This window comes from Mesocricetus auratus, unplaced genomic scaffold (assembly GCF_017639785.1).
Source record: "Mesocricetus auratus isolate SY011 unplaced genomic scaffold, BCM_Maur_2.0 Super-Scaffold_4256, whole genome shotgun sequence".
Classification (NCBI taxonomy): Eukaryota; Metazoa; Chordata; class Mammalia; order Rodentia; family Cricetidae; genus Mesocricetus; species Mesocricetus auratus.
This window is the reverse complement of record NW_024429182.1, coordinates 72,111,946-72,124,014: the sequence shown is the minus strand read 5'-3', so window position 1 is coordinate 72,124,014 and position 12,069 is coordinate 72,111,946. Positions and strand designations below refer to the sequence as shown.

Here is a 12,069-nt window from a genome sequence, read left to right as displayed (position 1 = left end):
CGTTTTGGATGGAGGAATGACAGAGACAGGAGGTCACTGGTCATTTCTCTATCAGGTCCTTACCCCTATATCTGATTCTTGAGTTTTTAATTGAAAAAGAATAATTAGATAAATGCATCATCTGGCGTCCAAGTCGGTGCACAAAATCACAAGATATCCACTCACCCCTGGCTTTGCAGCCCCTGGAGATGCCACCACCAGCTGGCTCTTTCTCTGTCACAGACTGATGTCTTCAGGGCTGAGATCAGAACCAGCTGAATGGCCCCAGGTCCATTCCTTAATGGGGGAATGTGGATGAGGGAAGTCTAGTTATCCCGCAATAAAGAAAAGAGACATCTGATCATAACAGGAGGGCAGTCAGTTAATACTGAAAGCGCCCAGTTTATTGATTCACCATCTTAAGTAACCATCCAAAGGTGGGAACAATAGCAGAAGACATCTATTATCATGTATAAAGGGCAGATAGCAATTACTTCCCTTAATCCTAAAGACACTCCTTAGCTGCAGGTACCAAGGCCTTCAGGCACTCCATACCAGTGCATCTCACCCAGCCTTCAGGGTGGGTGCAAACTCGCCCTGGCCCAAATCTCTTGCTATTTAGATAGGAGCCATTCTCCCCTGAGGCCAGGACATCTTGCAGCTATTAGCTGACATCTTAAAGACAATAGAAATCGAGGCTCTTCTGAACTCATGGCAGGGTGGAATAGATTTCCAAGCCCTCTAAGGGAGTCTGGGATTTTCCTATTGCAGACTGTCTACAACAGTATCCAGCTGCCACCCATCTTTGGCCCGGAACTCCACAGGCTCCTGGGTTCCAAATGCTAAAGTTAGCTGCCCACCAGAGCTGGCTCTGCCTTCAGGCAGACTCTGCCCTCACTTCCCACTGCATGAGCTTCTCCAGCATGTTCCCGTGTCCACTTCTGGCTGGCTCCTTCTCCCGGTGAGGTGTGGGCTTCCCCTGGACCCCTTCCTGAGGCTGCTGCTGCGGCAGGTCAGCCGCCTCGACACAACAGAAGCTTGTGCATCTATTGTTGCTGCCACCGCCAAACTGTCTCAGCTCCCAGACACATGGAAGCCCTGCAGCTGCCTCCAGCCAGGCTGCGCACTGCCTGTGTCCTCTGCCTAGCAACGATACTCAGCGGCAGCCAGCCCCACACTTCACTGTCATCGTCAGCAGATCTGGTGAGACGCCTAAAAATTCTTAAGGGGGAGAATTATTTTAAAGAAATGTTAAAAATGGGAAATGTTGCAATGCAGGGAGTTAGGTCTCTGTAGAGTTCCACAATGGGTGGTTTGAAAATGAAAAAATAGTAAATTTAGCCAGGATTGACACAATGTCAATTATAATTATTATCAGTTTGGGAGTTCATGTTTTATCTCTAAAAAAAAGTAGTTTGGTAGCAGTGCCAAATATGAAAAATTGACTGATAAGATACAATCCTTAGAAAGACAAATTCATGAAACTAAGAAAAATATTCACACACAGAGGAGTTTAGAGCAGAAGCTACTGAGCCATTGCATTATGAAACTGAAGAGGAGCAGCCCAACTTTAATTAGAAAACCAACTTTAATTTAACCAGTTACCACCGGGCATTGGTGGCGCATGCCTTTAATCCCAGCACTTGGCAGGCAGAGGCAGGTGGATCTCTGTGAGTTTGAGGCCATCCTGGTTTATAGAGTGAGTTCCTGGACAGCCTCCAAAACAATAAGAGAAACCCTGTCTCGAGAAAACAAAACAAAATTTACCCAGTTACCATTCAAGAAAAACCACCAGATGATAGTACCCTCAAGGCTATTCAGAAATTAACTGTGAGCCTATAGAAATGTTAAATTTGAAGAGACTTAAGGAAGCAATAGTTTCATGTAGTATGCATTCACCTTTTGTGAAGCAGATGTTAATTTCATGGCCCACTTGAACAAAATTATTCCACAAGTCCCGCCGGGCGTTGGTGGCGCGCGCCTTTAATCCCAGCACTCGGGAGGCAGAGGCAGGCGGATCTCTGTGAGTTCGAGGCCAGCCTGGTCTACAGAGTGAGTTCCAGGACAGACTCCAAAACAATACAGAGAAACCCTGTCTCGAAAAAACAAAAAAAAAAAATTATTCCACAAGTCTGGAAAGATTTAATTATAGCAGTATTGGAAGCTGGTTCTCAGTTACAATTGAAAACATGGTGGAAAGATGAAATTAGAATCACTAAACAACCTGGTAAGGTTAGAGGTTATGAGATTTCCCAAGATCAAATCCTTGGTGAAGGCCAATATGCTGATTTGCAAAGACAGTCTATATTTGATTATCACATCTTGGTCCTATGTCATACAGCAGCTTTGAATGTTTGGGACAAGACTAAAGAATCAGGGAAGAGGACTGAACCATTTATTAAAATTATATAAGGCCCAAAAGAAGCCTTCACTGATTTTTTTTTACAAAGATTGAATTCAGCTGTAAATAAAATATCAGATCAAAAAGTTAGACAAATATTAATTGAATCTTTGGCTTTTGAAATGTTAATTCAGAATGCAAAAGGGTGATCAGTCCTTGAAAGGCAAGTTCAGCACCCAGATATGAAAGGATTACAAATACAGCTGATATTAGATCTCACGTTTATATGATACTTAGATAGGAGAAATGATTTCTAAAAATTTTAAGAAAAATCAAAAGGTTAGATGTTTTACTTATCATTTAAAAAGGATTGTATGCAAGGCATTCCTAGGAACAATTTCTTTTCTAGAGATAATCCAAAGAGAAGGCCCCATATTCTTCAGTAATACGCAGAAGGTATGTCAAAGGCCAACATTGGACTAATGAATGCAGATCAACATGGGACAGGTAAGGTAAACTTTTGCCATTTGGAAATTCCTTAGGGGGCCTCTCCCAGGCCCCTCTGTCAAATTTGGCTCAATCATTCCCAGTCAGCATTGAAGAAACCCTCCATAGAGCAATTACAAGACTTAACGCCTGTTGTGACCATACTGCTCTGGATGACAGAACAGCTTGAGAAGATAAAACAAAATTTTCAGGATAAACCATAAAGCAAATATTTTTGGAGAATTTCTATAAATGATCAGAGACCAAAGTTAAAAATACAAATAAATGGCATAGAAATGGAAGGCTTAGTAGACACAGAAGTAGACGTAAGAATAATTGCACCAAAATCTTGGCATCAATATTGGCCTCTTCAGGAGGTAAATTTTCAGCTTCCAGGAATTGGAACTTTATCTCAGGTAAAACAAAGCTCAAGATGGATTGAGTATATAGGGTCAGAAGGACAGAGAGAAAAATTAAAGCCATATGTGGCTAACATAGCAATTGATTTATGGGAACATGATTTGTTAAGCAATGGAAAATCCAGATTAGCATTCCTCCATCTTTCTTTTTCTTTCTCTCTTCCTTCCTCCCTTTCTTTTCTTTCCACAGGGATTCTCTGTGTAGCCCTGGCTGTGCTGGAACTCACTGTAGACCAGGCTGGCCTTGAACTCATCACCTGCCTCTGCCTCCCAAGTGCTGAGATTGAAGGTGTACAGTACTCTTAAAGGCTGAGCCATCTCCCTAGCCCCATCCCTAATTGTTAGAAGTGTCCATTCTGACTAGGGTGAGCACCATCTCAGTGTGGCATGACTTCCCTCAGGGTGAACTTTCTTCTCCCTGCAGACCTCTTGACCACTTGCAGGCCTTCTTTTGAGAAATATCTATTCTGGTCTAATACAGTTTCTGTCTGAATTATTATTTATTTATGTATATGAGTGCTTTGCCTGCATATATGTCTGTATACCATGTATGTGTCTGGTGCCTGTGGAGGCCAGAAGCAGGAGTCAGGTTCTCTGGAGCTGGAGTTGCAGACAGTTGTGAACTGTCATGTGGGTGCTGGGAATTGAGTCCTGGTCCTCTAGAAGAGCAGCTGGTTCTCTTAAAGGATTAGTCATCTCTCCATCCCTGTGATTATTAACCTTTTGAACTATTTGAGTTTCAAGTACCCCTCAATAGGAGAATAGATAAAATGTGTGGTTATATATGCAAGCATACCATTCAGTAATTGGAGTACTATTTTATTAAGTGAAATCTTGTCATCGGTAACAAAAATGTAGGAATCACACACATTGCATGAGTGAAATTAGGTAGACACATAAAAATACTGTGTGACCTGAAGCTAGGTGTGGTGGTAAGAGCTGTGTGGTGGTTTGAGTGAGAGGAGCCCCCTAGGCTGTGGTGGTTGAGTGAGAGGAGCCCCCCAGGCTGTGGTGGTTGAGTGAGAGGAGCCCCCCAGGCTGTGGTGGTTGAGTGAGAGGAGCCCCCTAGGCTGTGGTGGTTGAGTGAGAGGAACCCCCCAGGCTGTGGTGGTTGAGTGAGAGGAGCCCCCCAGGCTGTGGTGGTTGAGTGAGAGGAGCCCCCCAGGCTGTGGTGGTTTGAATGAGTGAGAGGAGCCCCACAGGCTCACAGAGTTGGATGCTTGGTCTCCAGTAGGTAGAGCTTTTGGGGAGAGGATTAGGAGGTGTGGCCTTTTTGGAGGAGGTGTGTTACTGGGGGTGGGTTTGAGGTTTCTAAAGCCCATACCACTCCCAGTTATCTCTCTCTCTCTCTCTCTCTCTCTCTCTCTCTCTCTCTCTCTGTGTCACACTCTCTGTCCATCTCTCTCTCTCTGCTTCATGGTTGTGTCTCAAGATGTAAATTCTCAGCTACTGCTACACCACCATGCCTGCTGCCAAGCTTCCTACCCTGATGATCATGCACTCACCTTCTGAAACTGTAAATGATGAACCCCCAGGTAATTACTGTCTTTTATAAACTGCCTTTGTCTCCATGTCTCTTCACAACAATAGAGCAGTGACTAAGCAACATGTGATCCTAGAACTTGGAAGGCTGAGGCAGGAGGATCAAGAGTTTGGCCAACTAAATAGACACTCTGTCAGTACTGTGTGTTTGTGTGCGCACACACAGCCTCAGTTATATGTGGAATCTAAAGATAAGTCTTATTGAGTCGAGTAGAATTTCTCAGAGGCTGGAAAGAGGATTGGATGCTCGGGGTACAGAGCTGTGACCAGGAGGAGGAGGTCCTACCATGCCAATAAGCATGACTGTGGGTCATTGTTTCTTGAGACAGATTCTCATGTGGCTCAGGATGGCCTCAAACTTGCTATGCAACCCAGGATGACCCTAAACCCCAATTCTTCTGTACTGTTTCTCAAGTCCTAGGAGCTACAGGTTTTTGCCAACAGGGCTGACTCATGGTTTATGTTTCAAAATGGCTAGAAGAAAGGATTTTGGATGTTTTACTATAAAGAAATGTCTGAGTTGATGAGCATGTTAATTACCCTGACTTGATTACTAGGCATTGTGCATATTCTGAGATATATATGTGTGCATGTGTGTGTGTTATATATGTACCCCCTTAGAACTGAATAATTATTGCATGCCAATTCAAAATAAAATAAAATTTTAGCCAGGCATGGCTGAGGAGGGTGAGTTCCAAGAGACCTGGGCTACATGGTAAGACTGTGACAGTCTCACAACAAAGCAAAAACAGTAACTCCAAATAAGCCTTACCTCCTCTAAAAAGTGAAAATAATAGCTGAACATGGTGCTGGGACCTGCAGAGAAAGCAGGGACCCGAGGGGAGGAGGGACCAGTAGAAGAGGCAACTGGACCTAGGCCTGGGAAAGCCAGCACAGGGGAGAGGGTTGAGGATGGCTGTAAGACCTGTTGCCAGGCAGCTGCAGAAAGAATGGCGCTCACTATCTGTAGAGGCCATGGGACAGAGGGGACACCCCCTCCTCCTTCTCAACACTCGCAGAAGCCAACTCAAGCTTTCCGAGACCCTGACCTTTTCCACAGCTCTCTTCCAACCACACCCCCCAACAGCTATCCAAGAAACATGTGTTTTGTCAACACACTTTTAAAGATTTGCTTGTTTTCCTGTGTATGCGTGTTTTGCCTGCATGTGTGTCTGTGTGCCTGAGCCACATGCATGCCTCGTGCCCTTGGAGATCAGAAGAGGGCATTGGATCTCCTGGAGCCAGAGTTACAGACAGTTGTCAGCTACCATCTTAAGGGCTGGGAACAGAACTCGAATCCCCTGGAAGAGTAACCAGTGCTCTAACCACTGAGCCATTTCCCAGTCCCTCAGCAACGTTTTTCATACATGTAAAAGTAAACACATTTATTGCGTAAAACTTGAAAACCACAGAAAAGCAAAGTTGAAAATCACACTTAAATTCCCCACACTACACATTTGAGATGTAGCTTTTATTATAAATGTATTTACAGATTAATAACATCCTTTTCCTTCTCCATGTCAGCTGAGATCATTTCTGAGGTTATCACAGTTGCTGAAAACGTGGCAAGGATGTCACAAACACAAGCCATTTGCAATCATTTCATGACTGATCGAGTTGAAACTGCTGTCACGTCTTACGTCTCTGTTTCTGTTTACCTACTTTATTTTTTTCTCTTTTTGGGTTTATATATTGCTTGCTACTGGTTTTCCTCTACTGAGCTGAAGGACATCCATCTATCCTGTCCCACCACGCTCCCTGCTCCCTTACATACTTTTGCAACCCTCTAGTCCTCGTGCTAAAAGTACCTTTGCCATTCTTAGCTTCCAAAGCCTCATTTCTTCATCCCTCCCTCCCTCCACGCACTCATTCAGTCATCCATCCACTCACATGAATGTGCACTGAACACCCGCTTCTGCCAGGCCCAGGAGCTGATAGGACATGCAGCGCAGCTGGGACCCCGGGGCAACCATGAAGCCTCCTTGCCTTCCTTTAGAAGCAGTTTGACACTTCCTTTTTTTTGGTGCCCTTGTGACATTTTCACCTGTCACTCAGTTTAGCACTCGGAACATTCTGCCCCTGTCTGGACCGAAGTCCTGTTGTGTACCACCCCCATCACTACTCATTTCCTCTAACCCCCCCTGCACCCGAAAACCAGAAACAGCCCAGGAAATGGCTGTGGAACATGAAGGAGTCAGAGCGCTCGACCTCTCAGTTTGGTGGCATTACCCTCTAGCCCTGAAATTGGGGCACTCGGCTTGGAAAACCTACCGTCCCTGCCACACTCGGTCCACACAGCACCTGGTGTGCAGTAGAAACGGTTCAATGCGGCCCATGGGTGTCCATCTCAGCCTTTCCTCTTCCCCACAGACTAAAGGAGGCGGCAGTGACAGCTTGAGGTGGTGGCAGCTGATCCGTGCCCCTTTCCCCTCCTTGTCTCCCCTCTTCCCACATACAACAGGTGAGCCGCCTGGGCTCCATTCCCCCTTTCCCTCCCCCATCCAGGCCATGCACAACCACACTCACACATCTCTTTTTGTAGGTCAGTCTGTTCTCAAGGACTGTGCCTTCTGACTCAACAACTTCCTCTTGCAAATCTCCTCCAGCCACCACCTGTGGACCACTTGTCCACTTGGGTTGCCACTGGGCCAGTATCAGAGGCTGATGGATCAGAAGCAGCAGGATTGGGGCCTGTCCCCTCTCTACCTCAGACCCTCAGGGAGTCCCTGGACCCATGTCCCACCCCTGGGTCTGTCTTCCCATCTAACTCCCTCTCACTTAGAAAAGGGAAGGACCTCAGCCTTGGAATGGGAGAGGAAGCAGACAAACCAAGCCTGTAGGGGAAAGGCCTCAAGGCCAGAGGGTTCGGCAGCACGCAGTCCCCACGTGGGTGGCCGCCTCTCCTCTTCTTGCGTGTGCGCAGGGTGGGTGGGTGTTGGTGGGAGGGCACCTTTGAAAGGAGGGTATAACAGCTTAGCCCCCATCCAGTTTGCATTCTCTTGGAGGCTGCACACGGCTTAAGGCTCTTAGCTGTTCCTACCCTGTCTGAGCAAGATGAAGGTCCTGTGTTCCCAGGAGTCCCTGTGTCCCTCACTTTGGAGGAACGCTTTGCCAGCCCCTGCCCTGCTCTTCCCCACCCTGCAGTCACCAGTGCTGCTCACAACCACCACCTAAGGGTCACACCTCACACACAATCCACACCTCGGAGTGGACACAGCAGGTGCCGGGGCCTCTTGGAACCAGAAACTCTCATCTCTGTCCCAAGGAGAAGCGGCCGATCTCTGGCAGCCTCCACCAGCAGCTACCAGCCAGAGTGCTCTGGGGGAAAGTCACAGGTCACAGGTCACCCAGAAGCATGTCAGATGGCCCCATCTAGTCTCTAAGCTGGCCCCTGAGCAACGGAAGTCCTGAAGGTACCCTATGGGGGTTGCATGTACGTCACAAAGTTTCATCGTCGGAAGTTTGCTGGTTTATTACTTCATTCTTCTCATCAGACCGCAGACGCCCAAGGCGGATCCTTGGAGAAATGGTGGGTCAATTAAGATAATTCTCATGGAGATTCGGCGACTGGTTCCAAAGGGAGCACGGAGGAAGGAGGGGGCAGGGAATAAATGGATGGATGGATGAATGAGTGCACTTGGTTCACAAATATTCACAAGTGTGAGGATGCTCGAGCAGGATCCGGGGTTAAGGAGCAGGTCGGTTGAAGACCTCCTGTTGCTCATACGCTTTGAGGTGTAGCCCCATCTTTAGCTTCTAGCCCATCGGAAGTGGGGGTTTCCACAGCCTCATCCTCACTGCCCACCAGCGGCTCTTCTTCCCCCTTTAGGTTGGGACCTGGCCCAGACTTCAGCTCTTCCAGGACTAAAGAGCCCTGGTGGGAATTCCGTCTGCTGAAGAAAGTGGTGAGCGTGGGCCGCTGGCCCGACCCCTCCGTCTCCAGGGTCTCAGAGCCCTTGTTGCCCCCTGGCCCTGACGCTATTGCTGTCTCTTCATCAGGAACCCGGGCGGGACCAGCCCAGGCATCCACTACCCCATTGCGCTTTCCGTCCCTGCTTAGGGTCAGGGCCCCAGTCCGCCGCTTCTGTCGCCGGCGCCACAGCAGCAAGAGTGCCACGAGGGCCAAAACTACTAGCAGGGTCACAAGCATGGGCACTAACAACATGCCACTTGATCCCTGGCGTGGCGCTCTGGTGGTTATGGGCTCCGGGGTAGACATCATGGATATTTTTATGCCGGAGACTGGGGTGCCACCCGTTACACTAGAACTTTCCACAAAACTGGTTGCTATGGTGGCAGGGAGTCCATGAGTCTCACTGGAGAGACCCAGAGACCCAGTAGTCATGGTGACAGGGGGACCACTGGTCTTGGAGCTTATTCTTGTAGCCACGGAAGGTCCACTGGTCTCATTGGAGCTGGTTGTCATGGCAACGGGGGGTGTACTTGCCCCTTTAAAGGTTTCTAGAGAGGCAGATGTCCCAGTTTTGTCTGTCATGGGATTGGCTGTGGTGGCAGGAGGGTCACTGAAAACATCTGATGGTTCTGGAAGCTTCACTGATACCTTGCTGGAAACTTCCTGGGAGTTTGTAGGCTCAGGTACAGGGGTGCTCACGCTAGCACCAGCGGGAGTCCCAAGAGAAGACAATTCAGCAGTTCCAAAGGTGGTTTGGAAGGGTAGGGATAGTCTCTGACTCCAGCTGCTGGTAGCCTCCATGAGGTCCACTGTGTCTGGCCTAGTAGAGGTTGCCTGGTTGACTCTCAAGGTCTCGGAAGTGCCTGGGACCTTGCTATGTGGGGCGGTAGGTGTCACCACCGTTATGTTCTGCAGATCTGGGCTGCTGCTCATCACCTGGATCCAGAAGCCCCCGAGGAGGAGGAGAAGCAGGGCCATCTCCAGACAGGGGCTGGGACCTGAATGTGGGGAAGTTACAGAGCACACAGGGGTTGGGGAGGAAAACCTGGCCAGCCCCCCTCCTTCTGCCACTTCCCTGCCAACTGCTAAGCCCAACTTGTGGTTTAACGGTTTTTTTTTTCCATTCTTGCTTTTACTATATCAGAAGCAGCACAGGAACAGATGGTGGCAGTGACTCCCCACCCTGGCCTTGGCAGCAGCCGCGTCCTCCTGGCCTTCACTCATTCTGTCCCAGCCAATGGCTCTTGGCCCCCTTTGCCCATCACCTACTCATCTTTCCAAACTATAGCTGCATCCCATCATCCTCCAGCCCCCACCCCACCTCTATTATACCTACTCTTACCAGCTTAATGGATACGGCACAGGGCCAGGGTGAGCACCTCCAGCTCCTCCCGAGGCTTGGTCAGGACTGGGGCAAACCGAGCCCCAGGGGGAAAGGAAGTGGGTCTTGGCTCCACCCACCCCACCCTGCATCCTGCCCCACCCAATCCTACACCCATAATTGCCTGGGGGACCCAGGCACTCAGTGGAGGCTGAAGGGATACCCTGGTCTAGAATGGGAATTTTTAGATTTCCACTGGGTATAGAATGCCAAACAGGCACAGCTGGGAGATGAGAAGTTGTGCTAAGGTCTAGGAACAGAGAGGAGGGTATGGAGGGAGAATCGTTTCTGGTTGTCCTGCATGCCGTTTGGACAGGACCTGAGGCGGTGCATTTCCTGCTAAGAGCCAGGGCCAGGGAAAGCCCCCTGACTCTGTTTATGGCCCTGAAAGGTTTTTTTCAGCCTGCCAGAGTCACAAGGAGCTGAGTTCCCGCCCCCAGCTGAGGCTAATATAACCAGTTTATGCTATGGTCTTAGAAAACCATGCGGGCTGGAGAGATGGCTGAGAGGTTCGGAGCATGGGCTGCCCTTCCAAAAGAGCAGGCTAGTTCCAAGCACCGGCATGGTGGTTCACAGCCACCTGAAATCCCGAGAGTCCGAAGCCGCCTACTGGTCTCCAGGGCAACAGCACACATGGGCACAGACAGTCTCTCATCCACACAGATGAAAATGAATTCAGATTTACTTACTTAAAAAAAGAAAACTTCAAGCCGGGCGTTGGTGGCGCACGCCTTTAATCCCAGCACTCGGGAGGCAGAGGCATGGTCTACAAAGTGAGTTCCAGGACAGCCTCCAAAATACAGAGAAACCCTGTCTCGGAAAAAAAAAAAAGAAAGAAAAGAAAAGAAAACTTCTAGAAATACCTCTACTAAGAAATTAGTCAAAAGTCTTTAACTGAATTCAAACTGAGTGTTTGGGATCATTTCTGGAATGCTGAAAGATCAATCGCAGGGCCCTGGTTCCTCACACATTCTCTGAGCCACATACCCCAGCCTTGAATAAGGGGCTCTTTGCATTTTTTTTTTAATGATTTCTGTTGTCTGACTCTACTTAGGAAGTGGATCCTTTTGGTACTTGTCTGTTTGGGAACCTGGCCTTGCCTTCTGAAAACTGACTGGGCATGGTGGAGCACACCTTTAATCCCAGCACTCGGGAGGCAGAGGCAGGCGGATCTCTGTGAGTTCCAGGCCAGCCTGGTCTACAGAGTGAGTTCCAGGACAGCCAGGGCTACACAGAGAAACCCTGTCTCGAAAAACCACAAGAAACAAACAAAAACTCATAACTGATTTTTATATTGTCAAAACAGTTCTGCACACAATAAAGAAATAAAATAAAATGGGGTGGCTCCCCTTTGAAGAGTCCATACCACCCTCTCGGGCATGTCTTTCTTTCTGAATACCTTTCTTTCTCTCTCTCTCTTTTTATTTTTTACTTTTTTACAAGACAGGGTTTCTCTGTATTGTTTTGGAGGCTATCGGCCCAGCCTGGCCTCGAACTCACAGAGATCCTCCTGCCTCTGCCTCCCGAGTGCTGGGATTAAAGGCGTGCGCCACCACCGCCTGGCCCTTTCTTTCTCTTAACCATAGAGCTTACATATATACATTTAAAATCTCAAAAGTAGAAAATAATTTTTAAAATCTATAATTTAATAAACCCAAGTTCTATAGCAACAAAAAGATTGAAATGGGTCCATGGTAGAGTATGGATCCTACTGTAGCTACTCACTGCTGAGTTAAGGTGACATGAGACTCCAGGTCAGAAGCAGGAGTGCTGTGCTCACAGAACAGCGGGCAGTCATCTGCATGGACTACAGACGCCTGTGAATCTAGGTGGCTTCTGGGGATTAAACCTGGGTCTGGAGCAGCCATCGTACTTAAGCACTGGGACACCTCTCCAGTCATGCATTGTTTTAGAAAGAAAGACCCAGCGATGGTGGACTACACCTATAATCCTCCCACTTGTTGGGAGAGGCCGGAGAATCAAGAGTTCAAGTCACGCCGGGCGGTGG

The 12,069-nt window shown here is 48.2% G+C and overlaps 1 protein-coding gene and 1 long non-coding RNA gene across 2 annotated transcripts; one reads left to right on the top strand and one right to left on the bottom strand.

Annotated features, from left to right (window-relative positions):
- Positions 1-831: 831 nt before the first annotated feature.
- LOC106021083 lies at positions 832-6,223 on the top strand. Its single transcript, XR_001196433.3, has 3 exons — positions 832-1,182; positions 2,730-2,827; positions 4,658-6,223. It is a non-coding gene; the product is annotated as an uncharacterized LOC106021083 (long non-coding RNA).
- On the bottom strand, positions 6,138-10,103 carry Spn (sialophorin). Its single transcript, XM_013112045.3, has 2 exons — positions 10,023-10,103; positions 6,138-9,678 (listed from the first exon to the last, which is right to left on the bottom strand). Exon 2 carries the CDS (start codon positions 9,656-9,658, stop codon positions 8,489-8,491), a length of 1,170 nt encoding a protein of 389 aa, XP_012967499.1. The 5' UTR covers positions 9,659-9,678; positions 10,023-10,103; the 3' UTR covers positions 6,138-8,488.
- Between the last annotated feature and the right edge of the window lie 1,966 nt (positions 10,104-12,069).

Excerpts from the sequence above, each read along its gene's own strand:
- Spn (XM_013112045.3), bottom strand. The coding sequence starts at position 9,658 with ATGGCCCTGCTTCTCCTCCTCCTCGGGGGCTTCTGGATCCAGGTGATG.